Here is a 17,924-nt window from a genome sequence, read left to right as displayed (position 1 = left end):
AAAATTCCATTTCCACGCCCTAACAGGTCAGAGCTAAGGAATCCATGCACTATTAGGCAGGTGTTGTGGCTATTCTGTGTTAATCTCCAGCATAAAACTTAGCTCCAATGCTATGATTTAACCTCTTAACATCCAAAAAAAAAAAAAAAAATCCACCAGTTCACCAGTGATCCACTTAATGGCAGGGTTAGATTGTATTTTAGATAAATGCTGCTTTCAGAAACTCGACGATGTTGCCTTTCAAATCAGGTCTCTTACATGCATTTTAGCATTACAGCTCTTGTGTTGTAATATTTCCATTTGGGTATATCAAATTGGTGAAAATTCCCTGTAAGAGGGGGTGTGACCAAAGTGTGACCCTAAACAGCCACTGGCAACCTGGTAAATGTTCTTTAAAAATATCCCACTACACATCTGTGCATCTGTGATAGGTCATCTACTAGGAGATCAATCAGAACTCAAGTCTGACTTGTGTCCTCCCAAACCTGTCAAATCTGGAGACTTCCCAGTAGCCATTTATGGCTGCAGCACACCATGACCAGCTTTCTTAATCCTCTAGCATCACTGGGATGAATGCTAACAATCAGGTAGGACACAGTGAGGAGAACAAAGGGGTCAATGTAAAAAAAAAACATGACTGATTAAACCCCCTGGTGTGAGGGGCCAATATCAGTCAAATACAGTAGCCTGTACACATAGGTTCGGGGTGTGTGTTCATTTGTGGAAGATTTTTGTGTGTGTGTGTGGAAGGGGGGGGGGGGTACATAATGCTACAACCAGAACACAGTGTAGCCTAGGGATATCCAGGATGGGGGTTTTGTATAGGGAATAGACAGTGTTGGCAAAGAAAACATGAAAGCATTTTTTTGGGCAAGACACTCCATCTCCTAAAGGTGAATTTTGGACATTTGTGTGCTATTGTGATAACTGGGAAAACAACACATGGATGCCGAGATGTGTGTGAGGTGTGAGAGAAGGAGGAGGAGGGCAGACTCCCCCACTGTCATTGCTCATTCATGGCTTTGCCTGCCTAGCCATTTTGCTTGGATGGCCTTGTTCTGAATATGCCAAGCAAACAACAATGGAGAGGATGAAGCAGCTATGTGAGCAGCCTATTCCCTGTCAGCTGCAAACATGGCTGCTCTGACCCTACAGGAGCAAGGCTTTGGATTGATTCTCTGTGACTGGAGAAACTGAGTGAACAACAACAGGATCACACACCCCCTCAAAGCCCCCACCCCTCCAACCCCCCAGCACTGTAATCTATGTCAACCTCATCCTATAGTAATAATTTTTTTAAAAGACCTCTAAATTAGCACACAGACACAGCTGTGCATGGGGAGCATTTAGGATCTGGCTTATTTTGAAGGGGCACTGTGCAATCTGAGGCGTCTGCCCATTGTTGCAATCTGGTTCATTCGGTGGCTGCGTCAAACCCACAGTGCGACCATCCAAGCCTACGCCACACACTGATGTGACTGTGCTACAGAAACGTATCATGTGAAAAGGCCGTGCTTCGTATTACTTACCTTGGCTGCTCTCTATTGAGGTAACAGATGTGCCGATATTATCCGCAGCCCAGGCGTCATTGGCCGTGCGCTGGGAAACCATGGACACCATGGTCTGCAGCATTTTCTCCGGAGCAAAGAGTGATGCTTGCGAGTCTGCGGACCGCTTGCGCACGCCGGTTCGTCTGGAAAACGATCCTGTTGTTTGTTCTTTAGTGTCTGGGATTATTCCAGCATCAGGGGCGTGAAGGGTGCTGGTGGTGGTGGGTTTCGGGTCCGTGGTTGCCGATTTGGAGGTGGCCGTGGTGGTGGATGGGCCAGCTGAAACAATAGCCGGCAACGGTGCGAGTCCGGCTGAAGGCCAGAGAGGGAACCAGCTCTCGGGTAAAGTACGAAGCATGTCGGTGTGGAAGGTATCCCAGGTATCGGAGGCTGAGCCGGCTTTCCCGGAGATAGACGACGCATCGTAGGTACCGATGCGGGGTGCAGCTTCAGAAAACCCACTATATACATACAAAATAAATAGCAAAAGCAGAGATATGTACATCATTAAGGGCGTTAACGTCATATTCAGTCTCAGCTCTCCATGTAAGCCCCAGTAATGGTCTCTCTCAGACCGTTCCCTGAATGGAGGTGTACTCCACCGTTGATGTCTCCCGGCGGCGTACACTGCTGTTTGTTGCCCTATGAACCACCGTCAACACTTCACCTGCGCTGCAACCTAGCGCGAACAGCCCAGATCGACGTGCTGACGAGCCAATGGTAGCCCCGGAAGACTGTCCCTGGGGCGCTCGAGCGCCCGTTGATTGGATAGTCCCTTTTTACATTCCAGACAGTAAGTTGTAAATTATCAAGCGTCTCAGCTGCTCCGAAAATTATAACCAGTTTTCATTCATAAAGTGGACCGCACTGGGAAGCATTTTTGTATATTTTGTAAAAAATAATGTGGCTTATGTAAGTTTATTTTTTTGTCACTTAAAAACACCTCAGTATGCGCCCCCTTATGTAGGGAAATTTACAATGGTGTCTTGATTTAGAAGTCACATTATGTTGTGTAAAATGTAATAACCTTGTAATAACTGTGTTTATGCTTAATAATACAGTTGACATTCTTAACTGTTATAACATTTACTAGCGTCGTTAAACCTACCCTGGAGATACTCTTTCTGAAAGGCAACCCCAATCTTCGGCTTACTCAAAAGCTGTAAAAAGCAGAACAATAAAACACTTGATGACATAAAGGTGACTTGGACATAAGGTTGAACGGGGCATTACAGCTATGCATGGTCTATTTTCTCGCCTGACATGCGGAAATGAACGCGTTTTTGCTGTTTTACAGTCCAAATTAAATTTCCTCAACGATGACACGACATGAACGGCACAGGTGAGGCAGGTATCAAACAGGAAGCTGACTGTAGAAAGCCCAGGCTGAAATGTACTGAATATAACATTTGGGAAAGCGATGTACTACTGCAACAAAACCAGTAACAAATGAAATATAATTTTTGTTTTTAGTTTGTCCTTTTCACCCAAAACGGGACAACTGGTTGTGAAGAAATGCAATGCACTGAATCTTTCTGCTGCCAGCTGCCATCACTGATGGTCACCTGTTACCTGCCAAAGTTGGGGTTTCTTTCTAATACTGTAGGGTCTTTTTCCCTGACGATGTAAAGCGCATTGAGGTGTCTGCTGTTGTGAATTTGCATTAGATAAAACTGAATCTTCTCCGCTAAGTATTTGGCAAGTTTTTAATGGGCACAACCCACATACTCAACTCTGCTGTTCAACCCACAAATGCATTCTCCTTTAAAAAAAAAAAAAAAGGCACATTTTAAGGGGAACTAACAGGCTTTCCAACGATATAAGATTAAAATCCAAGACGCTACAAGCAATAATCGACCAAATACAAATTTCCTTACTTTTTGTGGTGTAAGACTATTGCACATCAGTGCATTTACTGAGTACTAATTACAGAAAAACACAGTTCTGACTCTCTATTCTTCACATATTCCAGCTGTCTGCTCCACACTTCAGGATCTATCTGGTCTACTCTGAATCCCTGCTCACTCTCTGAGGGCTCTGCTCAAGTATAGGATCAAATAAGCGACTGATACTGTCGTTTGAATTGGAGGACTTGTTGGTTTGATGTATGCTGTCTTTTACGTTGCAGTTAGTTACCACAATGAATTCATTAACTCTTTAAACGAGGAAAAATGAATAGCATTTCATAGTTTTCTGTGTCCTTTCTCTGTTGTTACTGCTGTTATATGTTCATAAAAGTGGATAAACTTTGAAAAACTCAGGGAATTGAATCTGAGGGTCCGTTGAAACAGCCTCACTCCAATTTCCTCCTGTGAATCGTGTGGTTCCTGTGCTGAGAGTGAATTGGGAGACAGAAAAAGAAAGAAAATGTTAGACACACAGGTGTCGGCTTGGACCACTAGAGATGAGGTGTAGTTTTCTTTTGAACTTGCTTGTATTGCCCAGTAAGAGCGGCAGTCTTGCCAACAGGATACCCAGCAACTCCCACCTGAAAGGTACAGTACAGTACAAAAAAACAACAAAGAAAACAGCTTTACACTTTACACTAATATCACCTTCATTCCACAGCATACCTATAGATAATATCTTCAGTATTACACTAATGTTGAATTTATGGCAAGAAAGTTAAACAGCAAAAATTTAAGAAAAGCTGCCCCACTCGCCTTTTATTTACTGTGTTGTCTCATGTTTGTTAGATGGTGCAGGCTTGAAGAATTCAAATGTTTATTTATATGCTGTTTCAACGGCTACCAAAGCTCTCCTCTGAAGCTCTTCTGCTTGCCGTTCTAGATTTAATGTGCCCATTCAAACTCGAGGTGGATGCCAGTGCTGTGGGGGATGATGCAGGGCTCCTGCTGGAAGATAAGCGTGGCATTTACCATCCAATTGGTTACTTCTCAAAAAATAAATAAACAAATAAAAGAAACACCAACCACACTACAGTACAATTTAAAAAGAGACCCTGGCCTTAATACCGGTATTGCAACATTTTGAGGTTTGCCTTGGCCCCAGCTCCAACCATTGTGTTTTCTGACCACAATCCTCTTATGTTTTTGCCTCAAATTGTTGGCAGAAAAGCAGCCAGTATCTCATGTGCTGGTCTTTGCTACTCCAAAATTTCCAACTTGGAAATTTGCTATAATAAAGGCTTAGAAAACATCACAGGTGATGCTCTGTCCTGATCATGAATCAAATATTTCTTTTAGGAGAGCTATGTTTGATTTTTGGGTGGGGTGGGGGGGGGTTGTTATGACCCATCATCATGTGCCATGTTTGCTTATATTTTTGGTTCCTCCCTATTAGAGTGTGTTTGCTAGTGTGCAGCTCTTTCTCCTCCACCCAAGGTGTTTGTGTGTGTGTGTGTGTGTGTGTGTGTGTGTGTGTGTGTGTGGGGGGGGGGGGGGGGGGGGGGGGGATGAGATGACAGGTGGAGACTGCTGATTGGATGGTTTTAAGAAGTTCCTGGGTGTGTATCAGATGACTGGATGGACAGAAGCCTCTTTACCTCCAGGTCAGAGCCCCCCCCCCCGCCTTACTTTTTCTGCACCTAAAACAGTGACAGCTGTTTGTTAGTACCTTTGAGTGTTTGTACGGGAACCCTGAGTAGAAGCTTGGAATTAATTTGGTAGACCTGAGTTGCACTCCTGAAATCTTTGTTGTTAGATGAGACGACTTTGTAAATAGTCTTTGTAACTAGAGAGACAACTAAAAGCTTGTGTTTGTTGTTTTGGCATTGCTTAGCTGCTAAGCAAATAAAGTGCTGTTTATTATCCACAGTGCTACTTTGCTGCTGGCCTCTTCCTGGGAGTGGTAGAAGTGAGAATCACACCTCACGTTATGTTGACCTTGCCCCTATGCTGAAGACGTTTCACATTGCATAACTACGCTTTGAGTTTCAATATATAAGGTGAGGGTATGCTATTGCGTATGCCTTAGTTTTCTGCAGCCAGTGTATAATCATTAGTCTCTGGAGCTTGAAAAGGGCGACTGGACTTATTTTAAGTTTCTTGAAGACGTTTAATCGCTCATCCGAAAGGCTTCTTCTGTGCGTTAGGATTAATTTATTGCCCCCTTGTGGCCTCATGGCGCAACAAGAAGTCAAACTATTACAAAGGCTCTCATTTGCCATATTCATAAATAGCAAAAAAAGCACTGTGTGCATACTGTGAGCAATACAAATGATCTGCACCAAGAAAAAGTATATAATAAAAAAAATAATAACAATTAAATAAACATGGAACTATTTATGCAATTATTACAGTTATTTAGGCATGGCTGCTTGGCCATGGAAATGCATGCCATGAAGCTCCCAGTTTTTGAGCTGATGTTAGTGCTAGAGGAGGTTTGGAACTTTACAGTTAATGAATTAGCACAGCGTAGGTGATGTTTACACACTGTGCCTCAGCAACCTGTTAAGCCACTTTGTGACTGAGTTGACGTGGTTCCTAAATCCTTCCATTCATCCATCCATTCACTTCTGCTTATCCTGTTCAAGGTTGGGGGGGCTGGAGTTGTGGCATCCTATTATAATACCACTCTTTAATTCAGTGAGATCTTCTTTCATGAATAAGAATAAATTTATTGATCCCAAAGGGAAATCCATGTCTGGCATAACTCATCTGCTATTTGTTTTAGAATTTAAAAGCCTGATGGCTGTGCGTACGAGGAGACTTCCATTACTGATGTTTTAGGGTTTTTTTTGTTCCATAAAAATGTTATAAAGTGGGTGATCAGAGTTGTCCAGAGTTGTCCTTCTGTGGTGGTAACTTATATGCCAAGTGGTGGTAAGACACACACACACACACACACACACACACACACACACACACACACACACACACACACACACACACACACACACACACACACACACGCACACACACATAGAATAGAATAGAATAGAATGCCTTTATTGTCATTATACAGGATGTACAATGAGATTGGATATATATATATATATATATATATATATATATATATATATATATATATATATATATATATATATATATATATATATAACATATATCATAACGAAATACAATTTCTCTTGCAGTACATATTTATTAAAATAACAAGTTTGTTTGTTTTTTTAAACTAAAGGATCTGTGAGGGGGCGTAAACACAGAATTCATCGTTCCACCATGGAAAGCTGTCTTGGAATAACCGATGAAGGTGTTTTTTTTTTGTTGTTGTTGTTGTTTGTTTGATTTTCCTCGGCCAATATGGGAATGTTAATGCAGTAATAGTTCAAAGTAACAGAGTCGTATATGCGGTCATATTTCGGTTTCTGTTTGTGAACAATTTGAAATAAAGTTAGAGAAAAAGTGTTCCAGGAAGTGACGTATATAACTCGCTGAGTATAATGGCGCCTCTAGATTTAGATAAATATGCAGAGATCGCAAAACAGTGTAAATACCTCCCAGAAAACGACCTTAAGGTAAATGGGACTTTCTTGACGTTTTCGCCTGTTGTGAGCAGATACTGGTGGCGCAGTCTAGCTGCTGCTGTCTGTTGGAAGAGCTAAATTAGCTTCAGCTAGCTAGTGATGCTAGCCTGTTGATTTCACCATTTTAGTCAGTAAAAAATGATGGCGCTTAGCTGTTGCAGCAGAATAAAAGTTAAACTGGCCTGGCAGATGTTAATGAAGCACGAACGACAGTGTCCTGAGGGAATGTTATTTTTCTGAAGGGACCACATATCAACAGTGAGGCGGTGCTGCTAGCTGCTGTCATTCGGTCTGACCGCTGCCTGTAACTGTACCTCCAGAGACTCACAGGGCTCCCTCTAGCTAGCGCGTCGTGGGTTTGTGTTTTTGGATAACGCATAACACTCTAACTTCAAGAACTTTAAAAGCAGTCGTAGTGACCAAGAGTACTATTTTAGATCCTTTAAAGCTCACTTAAATTTATATAGTAACAAGCTGTGACAGGTTCATCTCCTCCTGCAGGTTATTCACCTAACAAGGGGCAGCTGACTCTGGCTCCCAGCATTTGTAAACTATCGGTGTTGTTTTTGCCCTCCGAGAGACAGCAAGTGATGATACATAATATTCAAAGGAACTGAGGTGTATGGATGCGGTCACAGCTCCAGTCGCTTTATAGTTGGTGACAGTCCCTGTGAAAACACGAGTCTTGCCCAGAGTTGATCTGTTCAGTGGTCTATGAAAGAAAACTAATTAGTGTGCACTTAAAATGAATGTGAAAATTTGAAGAAAACAGTCTTTCAGTTACTGTCAACATCACTGGTTGGCTACAATGAGTTTTTTAAGCGACCTGTCAACCTTCCAACCTTTAGGTTATATACAGACCTTATCTGTACCCAGTACCCATGCTTCATGAATATGCTAACTGCAACAGTCTTGGCACCTTTCACTCAGCATCTTGCTGCTGTGCAGATTCCCAACCTTTTTGTATTTATGTCATGCCCTGCACAAGCCTGCTAGATGAGCATTTAAATGATTCATTACTTTCAGGAGCAGGCCAGCAGTGAGTAAAGGTTATGTGTATTCCACATACAGCAACACAGACTGCCTTTGTTTGGCTAGTGTTTGTTGCTTGGTGAGGGTTCCTGTTACATGCTTGGGTTTAGGCAAAAATGTCAGGACTGGAGCCAGTCAGTAACAGATCACAGGTGGTTCTCTGCCACATAAGAAAATAACGTGTCATTCCTGTTGCCAATATGGAAGATAGCCTTCCAATAGTTACTGTCCAAATGGAAGATATGCTTGGATTTGTTGTTTGCAGGGTACTAATTCTGAATCCTGGAAAAAAAAAAAAAAACATAGTGGCAACTCTTGGATTTGGATTGGACTTGGATTGTAAATGCAATCCAAGTCAGCAAAAAGCTGGAACAGAGTTTGCTGACATGTTTATGTCAGCAAAAGCAGGAGTCTTGAACTGTGGCTCTGAAGTAGCTCTTTTGCCCATCTTCAGTGGCTCCCTATCACTTTGGCCAAAAAAAAAGAAAAAAAATAGATGAATTCAAAATTTATCCTCATAATTTTGCTGATTCTCAATTGTGGTGGTGTCTAGTGTGGATGTCTACATATAAATGGCTTAACTTTGTTATGTATTCTAAATCCAAAAAATCTAAAATCTAAAGCTGTTGAGGAAAATTGAGAATTGTGTGTGCACAGATTTGTTTGCTTTCTCCACCAGCTCTGCAGGACTTCAGTCAAAATCAAATTGAAACTTTATTATTTTTCATTTCCTTGTGCTGTTTTCAAAGCTATTAAGCTGCCAGTTGTTTGAGCTATTTTCAAAGTAGGATCCTTTTAAATGTGATAACTATCCACAAACAGGAAGGACTCAAAGTGCTTTATAATTGGTCTGTTTCAGAAAAGGACTAAACATGCTATACAGTACTGTGTAAAAGCCTGAAGAAGACAGCTTAGCATAGAAGACAACTTTGCAAAGAACCAAGTTTAAAATATATCTTTATGCACTCTGTTACTAGCAGCCTGTTGCAAAAATAAATCTTGGCATGGTGTGCAGTGTGCCTTTTAAAAAAACTGAGGAAACTGGACAAATGTGCCAGCCCTACAAAACTAATTTCAGCAGATGAACAGTATCTGAAAGTCATGTCCTTAGGAAATGGGGGGAAAAAATCCAGCAAAGACCTGAGAGATGCATTTGGTCACCTTCCTTTTTCCGTATGAACGATTCCAAACACTATCCCGCTGGGATAGAACATGTACAGTAGAACACTATCAATCGTTGATTGGTCTCCCCAGATCCCAGATTCAACATTATTGAAGCACCGTGGATCATCTAGACACAGAACAGAACAAAAGGCAGCCAACAATCAAGGAAGAGTTTTGAAATATCCTTCAAGAAGCCTGGAGAACTCTTCCTGAAGACTACTTAAAGAAATTACTAGAAAACCTGCCTAAGAAAGTTCAGGCTGTGTTGAAGAACAAACCAAAAATAAATAAATAAATAAATCAAATGTTGACTTACAGGCTCTTAAAATTTGTAAAAATTCTATTTTTGCCTAAAATACTATATTTCAATATATGTTTACACATGTTTCAAGAAATGGCTCCACCTATTCCCCATTTTCCTAGTAAAAAATAAAGAATTGAGGGGTGGCACAAGATTTTTGTTTACAGTTACTATCAAAAAAAATTATTGAAACTGCACAGCATTTGGGTAATTGTTCAGATTTCATTGTATCTTTGCTACCTGGGGTTTACTTCACAGTTTAAGCCTGATTTATGTTTGTCAAAGTAATTCAATCTAATCTAATCTTTTGGCCCTTTATGTTCCCACAAGCTTAAGACATTGAAGATTCATACTTCTGCTATAAAATTGGTCTTATTTATAAATACTGAATGGCTAAACCTTTATGTTTTATGTCTGTTATGCTGTGATCTGTCTAGAGATTATGTGACTATGTGTGTGATCTTCTGCTGGAGGAGTCCAATGTGCAGCCCGTTTCTACTCCTGTAACAGTGTGTGGGGACATACATGGACAGGTAAAAATGGTGTCTCTAAACACTCTGTTTCTAAGCAACACGTGTACCCTGACTGTTATCATATTGTTCATCTTCTTAATGTTGGTCTGTCCTGTAAATAAATGAATGAATAAATACCTAAGTGTTTATGTCTTTGTGTTGTAGTTTTATGATCTTTGTGAACTCTTCCGAACTGGTGGCCAGGTTCCAGACACAAATTACATCTTCATGGTTAGTTCTCAAGTTAATAGAAGGAAGCAAACTTTTAGAAGCAGCATTCTTAATTGATTCTGTTTAACAGGTGTGATGGGACAGTGTCTTTCATAAACCCCTGTCATCTGTAGGGCGACTTTGTTGACCGAGGGTATTACAGCTTGGAGACGTTCACCTACCTGCTAGTGCTGAAAGCCAAATGGCCTGACCGCATCACTCTTCTACGTGGAAACCATGAGAGCAGGCAGATCACCCAAGTTTATGGCTTTTATGGTGAGATTTGATTCACTTTTTTCTTTGATGAATTGGATTGTATTTGTATTGTATTGAAACCTAGAAATAACAGATTGTGTCTGAATAAAAACAAAACAAACAAAAAAAAAACCAACCAGACATAAAACAAAAGAAATAACTTGTAAAGCTGAAGGATGCTTTTCATTATATTTTGGGTATAGATAGAATGTACAGTACTGTGAAAAAGGATTTTCCCCTTTCCTGATTTCTTATTTTTTTGCATATTTGTCACATTCGAATAACAAATATTACAATATTACATTTGTTTGATCTGAAACAAAGATAACCAGAGTAAATACAAAATGCAGTTTTTAAATGATGATTTTATTTATTAGGGCAAAAAAGCTATCCAGACCTACCTGGCCCAATGTGGAAAATGTAATTTTCCCAAAGAAGTCCTGAATTAACTGTGATTAACGGTAGCGCCGGTCTCTGGCTGCATGACCGGAGCTGCTTGTCTCTGGATGAGTGATCTGGAAAGATCATTTTGTTGTCTGCCTTGTGTGCACAATGACAGTTAGTTGAATCTAACATCTAACATTTTCACTAGCCACAAACAGGCCTGATTACTGCTAGACCTGTTGATTCAAGATAGCACTTAAATTGAACCTGTCTGACAAAGTCAAGTAGGATAAAAGCTCTAAAAAACAAACAAAAACAAACACATCATACCACAATCTAAATAAACTCCAGAACGAATGAGAAACAAAGTCATTGTCATCTGTCAGTCTTACCTTGATATTCAGCTGCTATTTGTAATTCACCACTGCACCTTAAGACTGTTTCAAGTTGTTGCTGGTATAGTAGAACGCTGCTATACCTGCTTTTTAGTTTTAGTTTAATGTATTGTCTATTTTTACTTATCCTAGTTTCCATCCATCTGTCCATCCATCCATCCATTCATTCTCTTCTGCTTATCCTGTTCAGGGTCGTGGGGGGGCTGGAGTCTATCCCAGCTGACATAGGGAGAGAGGCAGGATACACCCTGTACAGGGCGCATCTAGTAGGACAGCTATCCATTTATTATTTATTTTTCTGTACTTATTTAAATTGTATTTTATTTATCACTATACTGTAGTATATTACTACTATAATCCTATGTTTGACCTATACTGAGACCTGAGAAACTATATTTCGTTCACACGTCTCATAGTATGAAAGCTCGGTCTGAGTCTGGAATGGGTTACAAAGTAATTTCTAAGGCCTCCAGCAAACCATAGTTACAGCCATTATCCAGAAATTGCAAAAACAGTGGTGAACCTTCCCAGGAGTATCCAGCCTGTCAAAATTATTCCAAGCACGCATTAATGATCCACCCAGGAGGTCTCAAAAGAACCCAAAACAACATCTTAAGAACTGCAGGCCGAAAATAGGAAAGTTCCAAGGCAAAACTCACTGCTGACCAAAAAGAACACACAGAATTGTCTCATATTTGATAAAAACATCTTGAGGATCCTCAAGATTTTTGGGAAAATATTCTGGCTGTTCACGGTGGAAACCCCTCCAGTGTTGCTGAATTCAAGCAATTCTGCAAAGACGAGTGGGCCAAAGTTCCTCCACAGTGATGTGAAAGACTCATTGCCAGTTATCACAAATGCTTGATTGCAATTCTTGCTTGTAAGTGCAGCCCAACCAATTACTGTTTCTTTTTTTTTTTTTTCACTCGGGGCCAGGTAGGTTTGGATTGATTTTTTTTTTCTCTTAATAAATGAAATCATCACTTAAAAACTGTTAAGTCAGGTTATCTTTGTCGAATATCATAATTTGATCTGAAACATGTAAGTGTGACAAACAAGCAAAACCAACAGAAAAATGAGATCAAAAAAGAAATCAGGCAGAGGGCAAATCGTTTTTCAAGGCACTGGGGAAATTTCTTCAACGAGATCAAAATGACTTTGTATTGAATGCGTTAATGAGTTGGCCTTTTTTTATTAATATGTAATGAAAAATTGAAAATTTTGTTTTATTTGTATCTGAGTAGCTTGAGGTGACGGTTTCAAATTAACACTATATAAATAAAAGTGACTTGAATAAGTTCAGCAGATTTATCTGCTCACCATATTAGTGACGATCTGCGCACCTGCAGACTTTGTTGTCATTCATCTCACTTTTTTACTCTTATAGATGAGTGCCAGACTAAGTATGGGAATGCAAATGCCTGGCGTTATTGCACCAAAGTCTTCGACATGTTAACCGTTGCAGCTGTGAGTATTGAAATATTAAATATACTTTGTACTGGTTATGAGATTTGTCCAGATACATGACAGCTGCTCATATTTTGAAAGAATTATGCATATAAAAGTGACAGCTCTCTAGAAGTGAAGCTAAAATATCTTCATCAGCAGCTGGCACATGGGCCAAGCGAAACTGATGTGCACCAGCAGATCCGTGCATGCATGTGCTCTTTGTGAAATTAAGGCTTATACACTTTCTTAAAAAAATTATTAAACAATAAGTTCTTTGTGACACATAAACAACAGAGCAAAATAGTCAAGTGCCTCTTCAGTGAGCCTCCTATCCTGCAACTCCATCTTGGACTGCAACTGGCACCTATCTAACTAATGATATGACATGTTGTAATGTATAGACCATCCAAGAAGTTTGTGCTAAAGTTTTGGTGAGTGAAAGTCTAGAGTTTTATTAGTCTGTTACATAACACTAATAAGTAGATATTTTGAGCTGTGAGCTACACAGTTAGAAAGCATCTAGCCACTTTCTAACTGGTGGAACGGGCTTTTCCAGCCAAGCTTAGTTTCAAAATTCTGTGTCCAAAACCAGTGAGTGATGTCACGGTACTGATTGTAATTTGGCCGTAGGTGTGACTGTGACATAAAGTGCTGTATTAATGAGTGTGAATGAGGTATATGTCATGAAATTCTGTGTGAAGGACAACATTTAGTGGACCCAAATGCAGCGTTCTTGGAATAAACCAGAAGGAGACAAAAAAATTTATAAAGGAAATGGGGAGGGGCCGCAAAAAGCAGAAATTACAGTTCACCTGGCCGTGAGGCAAAGCAAAGAGACAGTTCTGGGATTCAGCCTGGGGGCCATGCATAGCAGAATAACAATTGAAGGGATAAAGCAATTCTTCCGGAGGGTGCCGTGGTGACCAACAGTATGGGCAAATTCCCAATAGAAGGCAAGTAGGGAGCCAATAGTGCAGGTGGAGCTTGTCAGATGGTCGAGGAGGTGAAGGAGGGGATTGATGATGATGACAAGGACCCTCTTGTGGCCTGACAGAAGCTGGTGGTGAAGGAGAAGATGGGAGTTCTCACAAGGTTGGACGAGGCCAGCAGCAGGGAAGACGGGACCCGTCTGGATGCTTGGCTTGTAGACACCTTTGGTGTCATTTAGTAAAACTAAATGCAAAGTACCATAGATGACAGACTATCAAAATGAACAGGGAGCAACTAAACAGGGAAAGACACGGAGATGAAGACTTGACAACAAAGTGCAATGGAACACTAGGGAAGCTAGGTTAAACTGAAACACACAAGGAAGTAAATGCAAACCAAAAAACTGAACCAAGGATACAAAAACTCAAAATAGTGGGTCAAAGACTATGAGAAAACATGAGACGGGAAGGGATGGTTATAACCAACTGAACTTCCAAAATAAGAGCAAATGGATGGTGGCTGTTTTTGAAACTGGTAAAAATATAATGAAAGAAATGTTAAAATGAGTTGTCAGAATGGCACATAAGTAATGTTGACTAATGCTTTGTGCGAATGTTTTTCTTGTCTAATGGTGTCCCTTTCCTGATTAATCTGATAAATCTTAGAAATTAATGCATTTTGATTGTTTTTGGTTCAGTTTTAAGTTCACTTTTATTTATTTTGTGTCAATTTACAGCAACAGGGTTCTCAAAGTGTTTATTTTAAACGGTTCTCCTCATCACTGGCACTGTGTCACTTTGCTGTTATTAACCAAGAAACTGATCTTTTTTTCAATAGACTTAGATATAATTCATTTCTTCTTGCATGCCATTCCAGTGGGTCCTGTGCTCTCTGAAAATGACCCATTTCTAAGCAACAAGGTTGACGATCTTATAACTTTTGAGTTCTTTTACATCTATGTTATATTTGATGTCTGTGTTAACTTTTTCCACTATTGCCTTCTGAGTAATTACTTTCTGTAGACACACACCATTCCTCTTGTCACTCTTAAGACACTCCATGCAAATTGCATTCTGTCATCCATCTGTCACACATGGTTGATCTCCTGCACTATGTCAAAACTGGAAGTTGAATTTGATTTGGGGAATTTGGATGAAGTCACAGAGAGGAGTAGAAATCTTGCTTCAGCATAATGGAGCACCTATATGCCATGTAGCACAGGATCCCACACAGATTCCTGGCTCACAAAAGTTAATGTGTGCTTGTGTGCAAAGAGTGTATCTGTGATTCCTAACGATTTGTTTTGTGTTGTTTTCTTCCAGCTGATGGACGAGCAAATCCTGTGCGTCCATGGAGGCCTGTCTCCAGACATAAAGACCCTAGACCAAATTCGAACCATTGAGCGGAACCAGGAAATCCCCCACAAAGGAGCATTTTGTGATTTGGTGTGGTCAGACCCTGAAGATGTGGACACCTGGGCCATCAGCCCCAGAGGAGCTGGTTGGCTTTTTGGGGCCAAGGTCACAAATGAGGTTGGTTTCTTGATATTTGTGTATTAAAGGCGCTGTTAACATTAAAATGGGTTTTTAGAGTGTTTTCAGGTGTAAAAATAAAAGCTGTAAAAATATGCACTTGCTTAGTACTGGCATTACTGTAGCCCACTGACAACTAAACAATTTCCCAGCTGTATAAACAAATTAGTTTAATCCATGTGCTACATTTGCCCATAGTCTCCCCCCCCCCCCAAATTATCATGCTGATAACATGGAGATGGGGAGACTCCACTGAGAAGAACAGTGAGGAGTCTCACTCGCTGTTTGAGCCAAACTTAGTGTTTCTCTAATGTGTTCTTGCTTTAGTAAATTGGGTAAGTGGCACTGATGAGGTTACTGACTCAGTGACTGATGGCCATGACATCACTCTAAGGTGTATTGGTGATAATCACAACACACGTTATACACACTGTTTCCAAAGATAGGAAGGTAACAGTGAAAGGAATTTGAATAGGACAGACTGGTTTACTACACTTATATCAACCACAACAACCCCATCTACAAAAGCTCTGCTTAGCCTGATATCACAAACCTCATAATCACAGAGCTGTGTTTTACAGACACTTCAACCAATCATTTTTACTGTGTTTGCTGTGAACTGTGAAAATGGCCTTTTGAAGCTGCAGCAGTGTTATGTCCTGTTGTGTTCTGGTGGTCAGCAGAGGGACACTATAGTGGGAATTGCATCATTGTCCGGGGACCGTAGCTGGATTAACATGTACTCCTGTATTTGAAGTACTCATACAGCTGTCAGAGTGCCAGAGACACTTTAAATTAAACTTGATATGAATTATGTAGCCTACTTTAATAAGTTAACATGAATGGATGGATATCAGTTGAACAGCTGAAGTGAAGCTGTGTTTACCTTTTATCTATTCTTTCAAGCTGTTTCATGTGTGTTTAAAAAAACAAAACAGTTTATAGTAACATTAGGTTAAAAAGATATATTAAGCAGCTTAATGGCTTGTATAAATGTGTAGCTTTTTGCGTTGTGAATTTCTCCAAACTGAATTGGTTCTTGGCAGCAGCAAAAAGATTATAGTAGCCTTGTTTTGGGGTTTTAACGGTTTCATTTCCTCTTCCTTTTCTTCTGTTCTTTCTTTCTAAAAACTGCAGTTTGTCCACATCAACAACCTCAGGCTGATCTGCAGGGCTCATCAACTTGTCCACGAAGGGTACAAGTTCATGTTTGACGAGAAGCTGGTGACCGTGTGGTCAGCTCCCAACTACTGCTATCGCTGTGGCAACATTGCCTCCATCATGGTCTTCAAAGATGCTAACACAAGAGAGCCAAAGCTCTTCAGAGCAGTGCCTGACTCTGAAAGAGTCATCCCGCCCCGAACAACAACACCTTATTTCCTGTAAGCGGGTTAAAGCTCAAACACACAGCCATTTGTGCGTTGCACAATGCTGACTGGGACAGTGGTATCAGCACTTGAGAACCCATATACATTTAGTACATTTAGAGTATCTAGAGTGCATTTTTGGTGCCAACTGTCAATTGCTACTCCCACTTTGTGCATTTAATGCCATTATTCTGCAGCTTAAATCATTACAGCAAAGGTGGCTTGCTGAGCTGCGTTGTACTGCTATTGTATTAGAGGAAGGATGGAAGTCAGCTGACCCCTGTCAAATGTTCATATTTATAAATCAACATGAAAGTTCACTGCTGGGCAAACTGCGCATGCAGTGTTCGAAAGACTCTTCTATTTTATTTTCTTATGTATTACAGCTGCGTGTAAGAGGAAAAAGCACTGCACAAAAGGAAATGTTGCATCTAGTATAACATATTTCAAGATGTACACACCTCGTGATCTGTAAAATGAATAAATATGTAAACCTCAGAGTTCATGTGTGAAATAAAATGTATTCTTTCCCATTTTGTTGGAAATATTAGTATTGTTAAACCTATGGTACCCAAAAGATTCTCTGTAACTTTCCACAATTTACTCTTGTAATTATAATTTTTGTGTGTTGAATTTAAATAAAGAAATATAAAAAAAATTCTAGTTAAAAATTGATGCTTGGGTGAGGGGTCAAAAATAACTCCAGGCTTCATCATAATACTTGTGAGGTTCGAACTTGTGGTGCTGCAATGCTAGGGCTGCCAAACACTTCACTTTATGGAATGTTATTCATTCATGGAAAGAAGAACCTAAAGGTTAGATACCAGGTCACAGTTCAACATATACTGGATGGACTCAGAGCATGAACAAATTAATGTGTCATTTTGACAGACAGGGTTGTAAAAATTCTATCATAATTTTATCCATTTGAAGTTTCATGCTTTTAAATGATAATGACACCAACTTGATCAGAAAGGTAATAAACAGAAGAGGTTTTTGTTTTTCTGAAGGCATGACAGAAAAGATAAAACAGTTTATGCTCCTGATGCCAACACGTGGTTTTTCTTTTCTGCTTTATAGCAGATGCACTACAATGACCGGTACTTTAATAGCACCTTTCCACTCAGTTTGAGCAGCCAAAGCACTTTCTACTACATGTCACAGTCACACAGCACTTTTATCCAACATTCACACACTGATGGATGCATTACAGGCAACACAGGGTTCAAGATGGTTAGAGGTCAAGTTAAAAGACATTGTAGAACCCTCCACACCACTTATTAAATGATTAAGTTAAGTGTATGTGAATATTTGAGCCTGTATGTGTACTGATCCTGTGTGAATTAGAGAAAATACAAAATAAATTCAAACTTGTGCCCCCCATTTAAATATAT

General features: G+C 40.1%; 2 protein-coding genes across 4 annotated transcripts in view; one reads left to right on the top strand and one right to left on the bottom strand.

The window, feature by feature from the left end:
- si:ch211-158d24.2 (multiple epidermal growth factor-like domains protein 9) overlaps positions 1 to 2,210 on the bottom strand; it is a 49,078-nt gene extending 46,868 nt beyond the window's left edge. For both annotated transcript variants that reach the window (XM_030723817.1, XM_030723818.1), the window contains exon 1: positions 1,530 to 2,210. In XM_030723817.1, coding sequence (XP_030579677.1) covers positions 1,530 to 2,076 — 547 coding nt within the window. In that variant the 5' untranslated portion in view covers positions 2,077 to 2,210. The remainder of the gene's footprint in view (positions 1 to 1,529) is intronic.
- A 42-nt stretch (positions 2,211 to 2,252) lies between these two features.
- On the top strand, positions 2,253 to 17,154 carry LOC115776214 (serine/threonine-protein phosphatase 6 catalytic subunit). 2 transcript variants are annotated; one of them, XM_030723820.1, is made up of 7 exons: positions 2,253 to 2,343; positions 9,934 to 10,029; positions 10,174 to 10,239; positions 10,353 to 10,494; positions 12,640 to 12,719; positions 14,954 to 15,163; positions 16,301 to 17,154. In XM_030723820.1, the coding sequence occupies exons 3-7, from the start codon at positions 10,237 to 10,239 to the stop codon at positions 16,547 to 16,549; spliced, it is 684 nt and encodes a 227-aa protein (XP_030579680.1). In that variant the 5' UTR covers positions 2,253 to 2,343; positions 9,934 to 10,029; positions 10,174 to 10,236; the 3' UTR covers positions 16,550 to 17,154. The 2 variants fall into 2 exon arrangements, with proteins under 2 accessions (XP_030579680.1, XP_030579679.1); XM_030723819.1 differs by lacking the exon at positions 2,253 to 2,343 and adding an exon at positions 6,860 to 6,990.
- The last annotated feature ends 770 nt before the right edge of the window (positions 17,155 to 17,924 follow it).

Source organism: Archocentrus centrarchus, unplaced genomic scaffold (genome assembly GCF_007364275.1).
Source record: "Archocentrus centrarchus isolate MPI-CPG fArcCen1 unplaced genomic scaffold, fArcCen1 scaffold_27_ctg1, whole genome shotgun sequence".
In the NCBI taxonomy this organism is placed as follows: domain Eukaryota; kingdom Metazoa; phylum Chordata; class Actinopteri; order Cichliformes; family Cichlidae; genus Archocentrus; species Archocentrus centrarchus.
The sequence above is the reverse complement of the archived record's forward strand: the minus strand, read 5'-3'. Positions and strand labels throughout refer to the sequence as shown.

Bases quoted from the DNA above. Each gene is read 5' to 3' on its own strand.
- LOC115776214 (XM_030723819.1), top strand. From the start codon at position 6,916: ATGGCGCCTCTAGATTTAGATAAATATGCAGAGATCGCAAAACAGTGT. The intron at 10,240-10,352 runs GTTAGTTCTCAA...TGTCATCTGTAG, and splicing joins ACACAAATTACATCTTCATG to GGCGACTTTGTTGACCGAGG. The intron at 10,495-12,639 runs GTGAGATTTGAT...TTACTCTTATAG, and splicing joins CCAAGTTTATGGCTTTTATG to ATGAGTGCCAGACTAAGTAT.